At 42.5% G+C, this 13,745-nt stretch overlaps 6 protein-coding genes across 6 annotated transcripts; 2 read left to right on the top strand and 4 right to left on the bottom strand.

Moving 5' to 3' along the window:
* Positions 1-1,881: 1,881 nt before the first annotated feature.
* On the bottom strand, positions 1,882-3,079 carry KVR01_008880 (uncharacterized protein; the record flags this gene model as incomplete). The annotated part of the gene is made up of 5 exons (XM_044788695.1): positions 1,882-1,996; positions 2,076-2,208; positions 2,288-2,671; positions 2,776-2,976; positions 3,046-3,079. 5 exons carry the CDS (start codon positions 3,077-3,079, stop codon positions 1,882-1,884), a joined length of 867 nt encoding a protein of 288 aa, XP_044641382.1.
* Positions 3,080-3,816: 737 nt separating this feature from the next.
* On the bottom strand, positions 3,817-5,949 carry KVR01_009629 (uncharacterized protein; the record flags this gene model as incomplete). The annotated part of the gene is made up of 1 exon (XM_044781900.1): positions 3,817-5,949. The coding sequence occupies one exon, from the start codon at positions 5,947-5,949 to the stop codon at positions 3,817-3,819; it is 2,133 nt and encodes a 710-aa protein (XP_044642131.1).
* Positions 5,950-6,358: 409 nt separating this feature from the next.
* Positions 6,359-7,549, top strand: KVR01_008994 (GTPase NPA3; the record flags this gene model as incomplete). The annotated part of the gene is made up of 1 exon (XM_044788994.1): positions 6,359-7,549. The coding sequence occupies one exon, from the start codon at positions 6,359-6,361 to the stop codon at positions 7,547-7,549; it is 1,191 nt and encodes a 396-aa protein (XP_044641496.1).
* A 455-nt stretch (positions 7,550-8,004) lies between these two features.
* KVR01_008961 (DNA-directed RNA polymerase core subunit RPC10) lies at positions 8,005-8,321 on the bottom strand (the record flags this gene model as incomplete). The annotated part of the gene is made up of 2 exons (XM_044786432.1): positions 8,005-8,029; positions 8,095-8,321. 2 exons carry the CDS (start codon positions 8,319-8,321, stop codon positions 8,005-8,007), a joined length of 252 nt encoding a protein of 83 aa, XP_044641463.1.
* A 324-nt stretch (positions 8,322-8,645) lies between these two features.
* On the top strand, positions 8,646-11,056 carry KVR01_009097 (uncharacterized protein). Its single transcript, XM_044782667.1, has 2 exons — positions 8,646-9,628; positions 9,677-11,056. The coding sequence occupies exon 1, from the start codon at positions 8,845-8,847 to the stop codon at positions 9,484-9,486; it is 642 nt and encodes a 213-aa protein (XP_044641599.1). The 5' UTR covers positions 8,646-8,844; the 3' UTR covers positions 9,487-9,628; positions 9,677-11,056.
* On the bottom strand, positions 10,291-11,086 carry KVR01_009471 (uncharacterized protein; the record flags this gene model as incomplete). Its single annotated transcript, XM_044782999.1, has 2 exons — positions 10,291-10,906; positions 11,004-11,086. 2 exons carry the CDS (start codon positions 11,084-11,086, stop codon positions 10,291-10,293), a joined length of 699 nt encoding a protein of 232 aa, XP_044641973.1.
* Positions 11,087-13,745: the final 2,659 nt, after the last annotated feature.

The following is a 13,745-nucleotide window of genomic DNA, read 5'->3' as shown; positions in this document are numbered from 1 at the left end:
TTATATTTTCTTTTAAAAATATAATAAATTAATAATTTTAATATTTTTAATAAAGTTATAGTTTTACTTTTATATTAAAATTTTTATTTAAAACTTAAAATTTTTATTTAATTATTAAATTATTTATAATAATATATTTTAATATTTATAATAATATATATTTAATTAATTATTTTAAATAAATTATAATAATATATATTTTTAATTATTTAATAAAAGTATATATTAAAGTATTATTATTTATAGTTATTATAATAAAGTAATATAAAAAAGTTATTTTTTAGTTAATATAATATATAATATTAAAAAAATATTATTTTATAACTTATTAATATATAATTTTATTTATAATCCTTTATTTTTTAAAAGAAATTAATATATAAAAGGTATTTCTTTTTCTTATAAGTATATAATATATAAATTAATTCTTTTATTTTAAAAAATATTTTTATATTAATAATTTAATTTTTATTTAATATTTTATATAATAATTCTTTTAATTATTTATTACCTTATAATAGTTATATTAATATAAAACTTCAAAAAAATTTATTTAATTTATTTATATTTATATATTAATTTTTATTTTTATATATTTTATAAATAATTATAAACTTTATAAATTAATAATTATTTTATTTATATTTTTAATAACCTTTTATTTAAATTTTACTTTTTTAAAATATTTTTATTATAAACTTTAAATTAAAAACATTTAATAATATTATATTACTAAATAATATAAATATATTTATTATTTTAAAAAAGTATAACTTATTATAATATTATAATAAATATTTAATTTAAAAGTTTATAAATATAAAGATTAATTTTATTTAATTATTAAAAATAATATTATTAATTATTTAAAACTTTTTCAACTTTTAAATTAAATATTTATTAATTAAATAGGTTAGTTTAATATATTTATTATATTTTTTTAAAAAATTTATTAATAAAAATATTTATATTTAAATTAATTAATTATAAAAGAATTTTTAATTTTTAATTATATTTATATTAAATTATATATTTAAATATTTAATATAAAGGTTTAAAAGCTTTTATTATTTATTAATTAAAATAATAATATAATTAATTATAAATTGTTTTATAAGTTTTTTATAAATATTAATTTATATAAAGAAAGTTAATATTTAAAGTTATAAGGATATTAAGAAGCTTTAAAAGTTTATTTTAATATAATAATATATATAATATATATATTTTTAATAAAGATAATATTTTAATAAAAAATATTAAATAAATTAATATAATTAATAAAAAAGAGTTAAAGAAATTAAAATTAGTTTTAAGTTAAAATAATATTTTAAATTATTAAAATTATATATAATTTAATATTTAATATATTTAATAAATAAATAAATATATAAATATATAATTATTATATAATTATTTTATTATAATATAAATTATATTTATATAAAACTTTTAATTAAATAAAAAAATTTTATTAAATAAAAAGGAAATAAGAAACTACCTTTATTTATTAAGTTAAGGTTATTTATTTTAATTTAATTAGGTAAGTCTTAGTTAGGAGGATATTAAGAAGATATATATTTTAGAATATATATTTAGGATTTAGAAAACCCTGAGTTTTATACTACTAGCACTCTCGTGTTGTCGTTGGTAATGTAAATCTGGAGATTACGGCAGCTGAAATGATGTCTTTAGCCTGAAGGTTTGGGAATATACTGCAATATTCAACTTTCGCCATATTGGATCTAGCGAGTCTGTCTTCAAAGCAAACACCAGTTAACCTCACGATTTCGTTAATCCGGCAAAAGATGCGATAGAGTGCCGATACTCCCAGTCCGAACCCACCCATTTAACGGAGAAGGAGAAAGTGGTGTGTTTTGTCTATGGCAAGCAGTAACCTCCGTCCACTATGATGTCTGTTCCAGTGGTGTAAGAAGCCGCATCCGAGGCGAGGAACAAGTACGCCCCCTTGAGCTCGTGGACTTCTCCCTCGCGACTAGGGACAAGACTGGTATTAGCGATCTCTCGGGCCCCTGCCATGCATGAATCACTCGGGAAAGGTTCGAGCAACTTACCCCATGGGAATCTTGTCCTTCCAGATCTTTTTGGTGTCTTCGTTGACGAAGGTTGAAATCTCCGTGGCAATGTACCCCGGCGAGATTGCGTTGGCGCGGGCAAAGCCCACCCACTCAACAGCGAGCGACTTGCCTAGAATCCCAAATGGTTGTCAGTCAATCCGATGGCCCCAGGGCCGGCAAAGACGGCGGGAATCAGAGGCGCAACTCACACATGTGGCTCACACCAGCCTTGGCCGCATTGTAAGCCGCCTGCAGCTGGGGCACATTGACAATATGACCCGACATGGACGCAGTGGCGACAAAGCTGCCGCCACTGTAGCCCTCGAGCTTCCCGCCCGCGGCGTCCTGGCCCGTCTCCCTCTGGCGCCTCCATATCCTGCCGCACGTCCGCGCGCAGTAGAAGACGCTGTCGAGGTCGTTGGCCACGACCTTGTGGTAGTGCTCGAGCTCGCCGTCCATAGCGGGGCCCTGGGTCCACGGGATGCCCGCGTTGGCCACGAAGACATCGAGCCGGTTGTTGAACTCCTTGATCTGGGCGTTGACGGCGGCCTCGACCTCCTCGGCTGAGGTTACGTTCACTTTATATGCGCGGCCTGCGGAAGATGTCAGTTTGGGTACTTGCTCGATGTCCTCGAGGAGCATAGGTTCGTGAAGGAGCTCAATCCCCAAGGAATGGAGTGAAATAGGGGTTACTGACACTTCACGCCATACTCGGCCTCGATTTCCTGTGCCCGCTCTATCGCCTTTGCATTGCTATTGTACCAGATGATGACGTTCGCGCCAGCCTCGGCGTAGGCATGAGCAACCCCCAGGCCGATACCAGCACCAGCACCGGAGACGATGGCCGTGCGACCTTTCAGGGAGAAGAGGTCGAACACTTTCGTCTTGGTAGACGCAGCTGATCATAGACGAACAGATTAGCCTGCCATCGGAACAGTGTTTAAGAGGTGTGATGGTGGCTGCTTACTTGTGATATCGTGCTTGAACTTGCCGTCCTCCATGGTGAATCTGTGCTACCGATGAAAAATTCCCTACGAGCGATGAACCTTGAGTACACCTTTCATCTTTGCATGGTAGGACCGTGTGAGATGTTTATATATTCGACGCTGACTCGCGTGGGCTGCCACACTGCTTGCCGGCTCGCGCCGCCGAGCCCGGCCACGATGCCGTCCCGCTTCGTAGGCGGTGAGGTCCACTTCAAGGAAGCTAAAAACCCAAGAAAACCCCAGAAGCCTGGGGTTGCAGGTCCGTACTGGGTCCGGGGCCCCACGCGCTCCGCAAGGCGTGGGATTGTGTATTTGGTTCCATCCCGGATTAGGCAGTTCCGCCACGTCTAAAGGTGTTGTCGCCAGGCTGTTCATCTCTTAGTCCGCTTCGCATCAATTCTCGCTTGACCGGTTGACGAGATGGTTATCTGACTGTTTGAAATTCCAAGGCCAATTTTACATGCAGTGTCCACTTGATACTCATATCTTGTCAGACTGCGTGATTTTCCTTTTCTGACTCCTACCGTCCGTGTAATGGACGAACCCCGCGAGCTTATCTTGGAAATCTCTTCACAGACTGTGACGTTTCATTGCGGCTGTGTACGGTGTAAGTTGGGCCAGGTGAGGCTTGTTCCGGTCGCTGCAACACGACTACGAGGCAGGCAGTGTGATATTCCAGGCGGCGTAGAACAAAACATGAGACCAGCACTGGCTCCTCAAAGTAATGTCCCGACAGCAGTGTCAAACGCTGCTCATTGACCCTCCGTCAAAGCCCTGGTCCAGTCAAACTTCCTCCACCTCTTCTTAAAAGCCTCAGCACGAGGGTCACCTCTGCTCCATCTCCCCTGCTTCTTGATGTTGTCGGGCTCGCAGTCCAGCATCCCGCCAATAATCTCCCTTGCAAACAGATCACCCTTCGGCCACCGCGAGGCATCGTCCACAACGTGGCCCAATCCACCGTCAATGGTAAACCAAACGTGGAAGTACGGCATCTCCTTGGCTATGCTCCTCCGGAACGCGAGCTTGCCGGCCCCTTCTCTTGCCTTCTTGGCAGTGTCTATGAGCTTCTTGTGCTGGCTCCACTCCTCCTCGGTCGCGAGCACAGCCTCGCGGAAGAAAGCTGGCGCTGTGTCCCCGAGGTCCCACGGGATGGGAACTGCTACTAGTGCGGCGTGTAGTCGGCGGTGAGGGGCGGCCGCGTTCTCGTAGAAGAGCACCTCGCGACCTTGATCATGGTACAGCCTTGTCAGGCACTTCATGAAGTTGCGTATCTCCTCCCACTCATCGTCGTCGCATTCGAGCAGATTCGTCCTGTGGCTGATGGGAACGACAACGGCCCCGCCCTCCGCGCCCTTCAGCTCTGGCTCTGTGGCCAGAGTCAGATACACGCGCGTCCCAAGCGCAAGGATGGGCGCAATGGGCTGGTCCTTGGGTGGCTCCCGGTCCTCGTGATGGCATAGTGGGCAGGTGTCCAGGACCTTGTTCATCTTCTGGTACTCGTTCACAGCCATGTTCTTGAGGTTGATCTCGGATTTGTGCACGCGCTTGGCCAGCTTCTCGGCGTTTTCGTCCAGATATTCCAGGTCGTCGTCGAATTTGGCATCCTTGGCAATACGCTCTGCAAGTCGACCGCCCTCGCCGCCTGCCTGGCCTCTGGTGCGCTTCTCTTCGCGGACCATGTCCTCAATGCTCATGTCTTCGTTCGCCTCGACTGTACCGCGCTCTCGGCCGCGCTTGTTATCCACCGCCTTCACCTCGTTCCGCGTCCCTGCGAGCATTCGACTGTGTGTGGCGTCCAGAACCACGGCCTTGTCTCCGCTCGCTGTGCCGTTGAAGCGCGCCAATGCCGCGTTATACTCGGCCTCGAGTTTCGCAGCGTCTGGGGCCTTTCTCAATTTCGCCTTCATTACCTGTGCGCGCATCCTATTGAGGGTGGTCTGGTCGACGGGCGGAACAGCGTCCTCCATGACAGCCCCTTGCTCCGGCTCATCATCATGGTCGTAGAATTCTTCCTTTGGTGGCGGACGCGTCTTGGCCATGCGTTCCCGGTACAGATCCCCAGTAGGCTTTTCTGCACCTTTGTAACCCTCTCCATAAACCTTGCGCCTGTCCATTTCGACTTTCTCCTCTCGCACGTTATCAAAATCCTTCAGGCTTCCGAAGCGTTCCTCGCCGATCTCATCCGCGGAACGGCCCGTCTGTTCGGCTGTCCTATAGACTGCATTCAACTTCGTCATACGCCATTTTGAGCCTTCGTCGCCGAATGTATAGTCGACTTCATTCGTCAGCTCGTCCAGGTCGTTGGCTGAAGCACCGCTGGCGCCCCCCAAGCCTGTGTTCAGCTCTCTGTGGTGAATGACCCGTTCTGGGGCCTGCTTTGGCGGTGGCGTCTTCTCCTTCTTGCCACGTTGAACGTAGTCGATATCTATGGCGCCGGTCATCCAGGAGTCCCGCTCCAGTGGGGCCTCATCTCGAGGTGCCTCTTCCTGTGGCGCGGGTAGTTTCTCCTTCGGATCCGTAGATGTTATGAAGCCCGGCTCTTCGTCGCCGGCATGGCCCCTGTCTCTATGTCTGTGCCTGCTCCTCTTGGATTCATCTTCGCCGTCCCCTCTCGAGTGCCGGGACCGCTTGTGGCGGTGACCTTCGTCGTCAGAATCGTGCTCCCGAGAGCGGTGGTGCCGGCTTCTGTGGCCGTCTCGATCCCGACTCCTGTCCCTGTCATGCCTATCTTCGCGACGACGATCGCGCCTCTCCGGCGACCTCGAGCTTCGATGATGGTGACGATGTCTATGCTTCTTCTCACGCCTCTCAGAACGCTCCTGGTCCCGCTCCCTTTCGGCCTTTTCAGCAGCAAGCTGCTTCTCGAAATCGTCAAGCCCGTCCATTGTAGATTACTGCGCAGAACGGAACAGCAGTTGTTCTCCAAGGACACGCTGAAAGCTCTGGCCTGGATGATTAAGAGCTTCAGAGGGGCGTCGCAGAAGAGGAGGGATTGAAGAATTAAGACTGTGACGTGATGGTTCCGGAGCCTCAGCTTGTTGGGGTAGCTCCAGAATTAAAGCCACTGCAGCCTGCAAGGTTGTTTGTTCTGTTGCGGCAGGCAACTGGAGCTACTACATGGTACAGGCTACAGTATATGGGGGCCCCACAGTGACATCGGTAGTGCCCCGCAGACACCTGGGAAACTTTTCATGTGAGTTTGCTTCTCCCAGCCCGGTCAAGCACTTGCTTAGTCTATTCCACCTGCCACTGCCAGATCTTGTCGCACTGCCCGCACAAGGCAAGCAAAGCACAATGGCATCCGCTTCAACAGCATCAACCAGCCAGCCTGCCGCTGAGAATGGCCAGCAGCCTGTTGCCGTCGTGTGTGTCGGCATGGCCGGGTCGGGCAAGACGACCTTCATGCAGCGCATCAACGCCCACCTCCACGGCAAGAGAGACCCGCCATACGTGATCAACCTCGACCCGGCGGTCCTCAACGTCCCCTTCGACAGCAACATCGACATCCGAGACAGCGTCAACTACAAGGAGGTGATGAAGCAGTACAACCTGGGCCCCAACGGCGGCATCCTCACCTCCCTCAACCTCTTTGCCACCAAGGTCGACCAGATCCTCGGCCTCCTCGAGAAGCGCACACAGCCCGACCCGGCCAACCCCAGCAGGAAGCCGATACACAACATCCTGGTGGACACGCCCGGCCAGATCGAGGTGTTCGTGTGGTCCGCCTCGGGCACGATCCTGCTCGAGTCCCTGGCCTCGAGCTTCCCGACCGTGCTGGCATACATCATCGACACGCCGCGCACGAGCTCGACCTCGACCTTTATGAGCAACATGCTTTACGCCTGCAGCATCCTCTACAAGACCAAGCTGCCCATGATCCTGGTCTTCAACAAGACAGACGTCAAGGATGCCAGCTTTGCCAAGGAGTGGATGACCGATTTCGAGGCCTTCCAGGCCGCGCTCCAGGACGACGAGAACAGCAACGCCTTTGGCGGCGCAGAGGGCGGCGACGGCGGCGGCAGTGGGTACATGGGGAGCCTGCTGAACAGCATGAGCCTGATGCTGGAGGAGTTCTACGCGCACCTGAGCGTCGTGGGCGTGAGCAGCATGACGGGTGCGGGCGTCGACGACTTCTTCGAGGCGGTCGCCGTCAAGGCCGAGGAGTTCAAGAGGGACTACCAGCCAGAGCTGGAGAAGAAGAGGAAGGAGAGGGACGAGGCGAAGCGGGCGACGAGGGAGAAGGAGCTGGACAAGATGATGAAGGGCATGTCCATGTCCGGCCTTGCCAAGGACGTACCAAAGGCCGGCGATGGCGATATCGATGCCATCAGCGACCAGGACTCTGACGAGTATGATGACGACGTCGGAGGATCTGGCGATGGGCTGCAGGCGAGATATGAGGCGGCGATGGATGGTGGCGATGAGACCCTGAGCCAGGAGGCCAGCTTTGCAAAGTTCCTCGCCCAGCAACAGAGGCAGGGTTAGCCGTGGGCAGCCTTGGTGATTCTTTTCGTGATTGTGCCCATGGGGGCGAATACTGTCGTCAAAATTGCATATAAGAGCGGGTCTGCTCTGGGGGAAAGGTGCGCATCTGCGGCGTTCGGTTCATAGGGTCTTGATACCATCAGACATTGTCTTGGAAAATCCATTCGGAAGTCATTTACTCCTCAACTCCAGTTGATCAAGTGCTCCACCCGTATCAGCAGTGTGGACGGCTGTCCGCTTGCTCACCATGCTTCATACAGCTCAGGGACCGACGCCGTGTTCGCCGGGTCAACCCTTTCCCCTTCCAATGCCAGCGCAATGCCCTCTGACCCTTGCCCTTCCGCGGGCTGCGAGCCCCCTCGTATATGCCGTTGCGACCACTCACTTGCCGTGCCCTCGAAACACCTTCACACCCTCACCACACCTTCACGCCGTTATGTGCGTTCAAATGCTGTCTACCGAGCCTCGAACTGGATCATCCTGCATTCCAATCACGTCAGACAAACTGTGCCTTTCGCCACCCAAATGTATGCCGCTGGACTCACCTCTTTGTCCGCTCCTTGTAGAGCACGCGACACCCGCAGTCCTTGCATCTGATAGGGTCTGCCTTCCTCAGGTGGGTTGAAGAGCCGCAGTCACCGCACAGGTACTTCATCTGAGCATTGTCGTCACGGAAGTCGGGGTTGAACGCGCTGGGCTTGGCGGCGAGGGCAGCGCCGCCGAAGCTGCCGCCCGGGGAGCCGGTTGGGACGGTGTAGCCTTCGCGAGACATTTTTGCTGTGTCAGGGCCGTACGTCCGAAAGATGCGGTCGAATGACGGGAGCAAGTCGTGGCTGGTGATGCGTATATGGGCGGCGGGCGAGTGCTTGAGTCTGGGAGATGCAGGGTCTGATGAAGAGATGTCACTGAGAGGCAACAACTTTGATACTGGGCAGTCAAATGTCAAAGTTGGGGCCTGCTGTTAGACGCTGAGAAAATTGGGCGGTAGAGATGGGCAGCGGCAGAATCCGAGCTTGCCTGCCGCGCACCCGACGGTTCAAGCAGCCCGTTGCGACCAGGGGCCGAGCCGAGGCTCAATAAACCCAGGAACCCAAAAGGTGCATGGTAATGACGTGCTGCCATGGTGAGACTTTCCGTTCATCCTCAAGCCATACATGTACATATACCACCTGATAAACTGGCTCTGGGAGCTTGGCCTGCCAACCTTTCCCTCATGACAGAAGCTCGACACAGTCCCTGCAGGCTGGCCGACCACAAACGCTCCTCCCACCAGAACCGGTGACACGACCGGCACGATGGCGCCTCTCGTGCCAGACGCGTCCTTCGACGGACCAAAGCCAGCAAACCCAGCCCACACTCCAGTACTGGCCGACCAAAGCGAGGCCAACTGCCCCTTCTGCCGGATAGCAGCCCTCTACAGGCCCTTCGACCCGTCCTCGCCCCCGGCAACCGACTCCCCCGCCCTCTCGACCACCAAGGCAGACCCGAACCCAGAGACCTACGTGCTGCTCTCGACCCCGGACGTGATCGCCTTCCTCGACATCATGCCCCTCTCGCGGGGCCACCTCCTCCTCTGCCCCCGGCGCCACGCCCCCAAGCTCACGGGGACCACGCCCCGCGAGGCCCGCGAGCTGGGCTACTACCTGCGCGTGCTGTCGGCGGCGCTGAGCAGGGCCACGGGCGTCGACGACTGGAACGTCGTGCAGAACAACGGCGCCGCCGCCGCCCAGGTCGTGCCCCACATGCACTACCATGTGATCCCGCGGCCCGAGATCCGCGCCCAGGGCCGGTGGAGCGAGAAGTTCACCATGTTCGGGCGGGGCCAGAGGAGCGACCTCGATGCCGAGGACGGGGAGCTGCTGGCGGGCAGCGTCAGGGCCGAGATCGCGAGGGTGCTGGCGGAGGAGGTGGCGCGGCCCGTCAAGGGGAAGCTGTGAGTTGTTGTGGGCATGGGGTTGCACAGCCATTCTGGTCTTTGGGTGAGAGGAGAGGGCTCGGCCGACCTCTTTTGCCGGCCTGGCCGTGGTACGACGGCGAGGTGAGTACTGCCTTTGGCTCTTCATCTTCACTATTTGACCTGTGAGTTCTTTACGCTGACTCAATAAAGCGTCGTTAACATTGTGACAGGTTAGGTACACTGGATGATTCACGACTCTCGATGCTTTAGGCGCGGCGGACAAGCACCCAGTTGGGATGCGGACCTAACATCAAATGCATTCGTGCCCTGGCGCCGATCAAGCGATGGACCATAATTGCATGCGGAGTCTCAAGAGCCTGCCCGCTTCTGCTGTAACTTTGGTCACCGGCTCACTAATTGAAGCGCATTTTGAACAAGTTCGGCAGAATCACGAGTAGACACGAATTGTAATGGGGCATCGTCTACGGGCTCAACTTACGAGCCGCGAGGGCAACTAGACATAACATTGGCCTCTCTTTGTTTGTGAAGACAACTGACGCGAATATGGGGCGCCGGCGGGGACATTAATGAATATGTGGAAGATAAGACGAGAGTCAGGAGACAGGAAACATACCTGGGCAGCGAGTGAGCAGTTGCGCATGTAGAATATTACTAGAGTCAAGACGCCAGCCACATATAATGCAGATCGTTCGGCAAACTGCCCGTTGGCACACTGCTGGGTATCGATCATTTTATTTCGTTTCTAGTAGACCATTCCCACCATTCTTTTCAGATGCTTCATTATCTATCTTGTACATGATCATGATCCATCGACAACAAATGTCTACTCGTCGTCACCGTGGAACACCCGGATGGGCAGCCAGGCGTCGCCGCAGACCTTGAACCTCTCCTTGATGCCGTCGAGGGCGGCAACCTCGTCGTCAGTCAGGCTCCAGCCGTCCAGCTCCCTGTTGGCGACGATGCGCGACTCGGTGACGCTCTTGGGCAGGACGGAGAAGCCCTTCTGCAGGCCCCAGACCAGCAGGACCTGCTGGGGCGACTTGCCCTTGTTCTTGGCGATGGACAGCAGGGCCTCGTTCTTGCCGAGGGGGGAGTCGGTGCTGCCGAGGGGCGAGTAGGCGGAGGGGTGGATGTTCTTGCCCTGGAGGTACTTGATGAGCTTGGGCGAGGGGTTGCAGGGGTGCAGCTCGATCTGGTTGACGGCGGGGGTGACCTTTGTGGTCTCGGCGGCGAGCAGCTTCTCCATGTTGGTGATGTCGAAGTTGGAGACGCCGATGTTCTTGACCTTGCCCGTGTCGAGCAGCTTCTGCATCTCGCGCCAGGTGGCGACAAAGTCCCAGTCGGGGTAGTGCTTCTTGAGGTCGTCGGGGTCGGTGGAGCTGGGCCAGTGCATCAGGTACAGGTCCAGGTAGTCGGTCTGCAGGTTCTCGAGCGACTTGCTGAAGCCCTCGGTGACGCGCTTGTGCCAGGGGTTGTCCAGCTTGGTGGTAAGCCAGATCTCGGAGCGGGGGACGCCAGAGGCCTTGATGCCGTCACCGACCTCCTTCTCGTTGCCGTAGGCGAAGGCCGTGTCGATGTGCCGGTAGCCTCTGCAGCTTTGGGAGAAAAAGTTTTCCCATTTTTACAAGAACTTCTACTATATATAACTATAGCTTCTACTTAATAAGGTAGATTAATAACCTATATTAAATAATCTATTTTTTTAATAAGTTTATAATATTATAAGGTATAAAGTATTATTTAATAAAATTAGTAAAACTTAATTATAAATAAAGTTAAAATTTACTTAATTAATAAACTTTCTATATCTTTTATTTTTATTTAAACTAGTTAATTTTTAATTTTAATCTTTAATTTAAACCTTTATATCTTTTATAAAAATCTATTATATAATCCCTAATAGAAGGCTTTATAAAAACTTATAATACTTTTAATTAATAATATATTAAAAATCTTTTAATATAAAAGTAATTTATAATTATAAATTAAATAAATAATATTTATAAAATAAATAAATATATTAAATAGTTAAAAGATATTTATATAAATAAAAACTTAAAATATTAAACCTTCTTACTATTTAAAATAGTATTTTATATTATATTATAAATAAAGGGTTTAATAATATAAAACTTATAAAAATTAAAACTATTTTTAAAATTAAATAATAATAATTTTAACTTTAATAAACTTTAATAAATCTTTAAGTTAATTATTAAATATATTATATATATTAATATTATTAATTTTATATAATAAAATAAATTTTAATAATATAAATAATTAAATTAAATTTCTTTATAATTTTATTAAATTTAATTATATTCTTTATTATTTTAATAAATATATTTATATTTTAATAAATAATATTTAAAAGATTATAAATTTAATATTAAAATAATTTAATTTATTATTATTATTAAATAAAAACTTAAAATTTATTTATAAAAATTATTAAATTTAATTAATAAAAATATAAAAACTATTATTAAAATATTTTTAATATATATTTATTACTTTTAAATCTTTAATATATATTATTATTAAATATTAATAAATATATTTTAATAAAAATATTTTTATTATTATAAAATAATAGTAAAAGTTTAACTTAATTAAAAAAATATTATTATAATTTTTATTTTAACTTATTATATTTTAAATATATATATTTATATATATATAATTTATATTAAAATAACTATTTACTAATATATAATATATACCTTTTATTTTCCTATTATTAAATAACTAACCTTATAATACTATTTAAAGTTAATTAAACTATTATAAAGTAAAATAAAAATAAAATTAATAAAAATATATAATAAATATAAAAATAATAATAAAATAAGGTTACTATTTTAATAAATAAAAAGCTAACTTTTAAAGTTAATATAATAAAAATATTTATAAAGTCTAATTTTAAGAATTTTAAAATAAAATAAATTAAATTAAACTTTATAATATTCTTTTATATTAAAAATATTATTATAATACTTTTAACTTATTTACTTATAATATTTAATTTAATAATTATCCTATTATCTTTAAAAATAATATATTTATATATACTATTATAATTAAATACTTTATATATATTCTTAACTTTAAAAAATAAATAAAAAAACTTTAAAATAATCTAATATAGTTTATTAAATTCTTTAAACTTTTATTTAACTTTATTATTAAAAAAGTATTAAATAAATAAATTAATATTAATATATAAATTTAAAATATATAATAATTTAAATTAAATAATATATTTATTTAACTCTTTAATTAAAACTATTTTATAAATATTAATAATAAAATATACTATATTTAAATTAAAGTATATATATAAAGCCTAATTATAGAGCCTTAAAGTTAACTACTTTAAAGTTAACTACCTTAAAATTAATTACCTTAAAGTTAACTACTTTAAAATTAACTACCTTAAAGTTAACCACCTTAAAGTTAACTAACCTAACCTCTATAAAAACTATAAAAACTATAATAACTATAATAGCCCTAATAATTATAATAACCCTAATAATTATAATAATTATAATAATTATAACCTCTTCCTACCTAACCTTATATATACTTATAAACTCCATTAACTCTATATAATAGTAATTAATACTATTTATATTAAATAATATATATATATTAGTATTAATTAATAACTTTTAATTTTAAATATAAGTTTATTTATAAACCTTTTAACTAAAATAAGTATACTATTACCCTTATAACTATTATAATAAAGTCTAATATATATTAATAGACCCTACTACCTAACTAACCCTACTAATAAACTATAATTATACTAAAAGTATTTAAACTTTAACATTACTTTCTAAATATTTATTTTAAAATAAATAAAGCTAATATATTAAAAATAAATATATTATTTAATTATAAAAATCTATTAATTAATAAAAGTTTATTTAATAAACTTTAAGTAATAATAAATTATTATTATTTATATAAATAATAATAACTTTATATTATAAAATAGTTAAATTAAACTAACTATTTAAATAGAATATTTATAATTTTATAATATATAATATTAAATAATTTTATTAAATTTAATAATAAAATACTCCTTTTAAAATATAATTAATAATATATATATTTTATAATAAATTCCTTTTATTTAATAAAACTATTTAAAAAAGACCCTTTTAAATATTTAAAATAAAAATTTTATATTTATAAAAAAATAATAAAATAATTAAAAATAAATCTAAAAGTTTAAAAGTTTATTTTTAAAAATTTTATTTAAAA

This window comes from Diaporthe batatas (assembly GCF_019321695.1).
Source record: "Diaporthe batatas strain CRI 302-4 chromosome Unknown Contig00011, whole genome shotgun sequence".
In the NCBI taxonomy this organism is placed as follows: Eukaryota; Fungi; Ascomycota; class Sordariomycetes; order Diaporthales; family Diaporthaceae; genus Diaporthe; species Diaporthe batatas.
This window is presented reverse-complemented; position numbering and strand designations above follow the sequence as displayed.

What these genes read in the sequence shown, in the direction of transcription:
- KVR01_009097 (XM_044782667.1), top strand. Translation starts at nt 8,845, where the DNA reads ATGGCGCCTCTCGTGCCAGACGCGTCCTTCGACGGACCAAAGCCAGCA.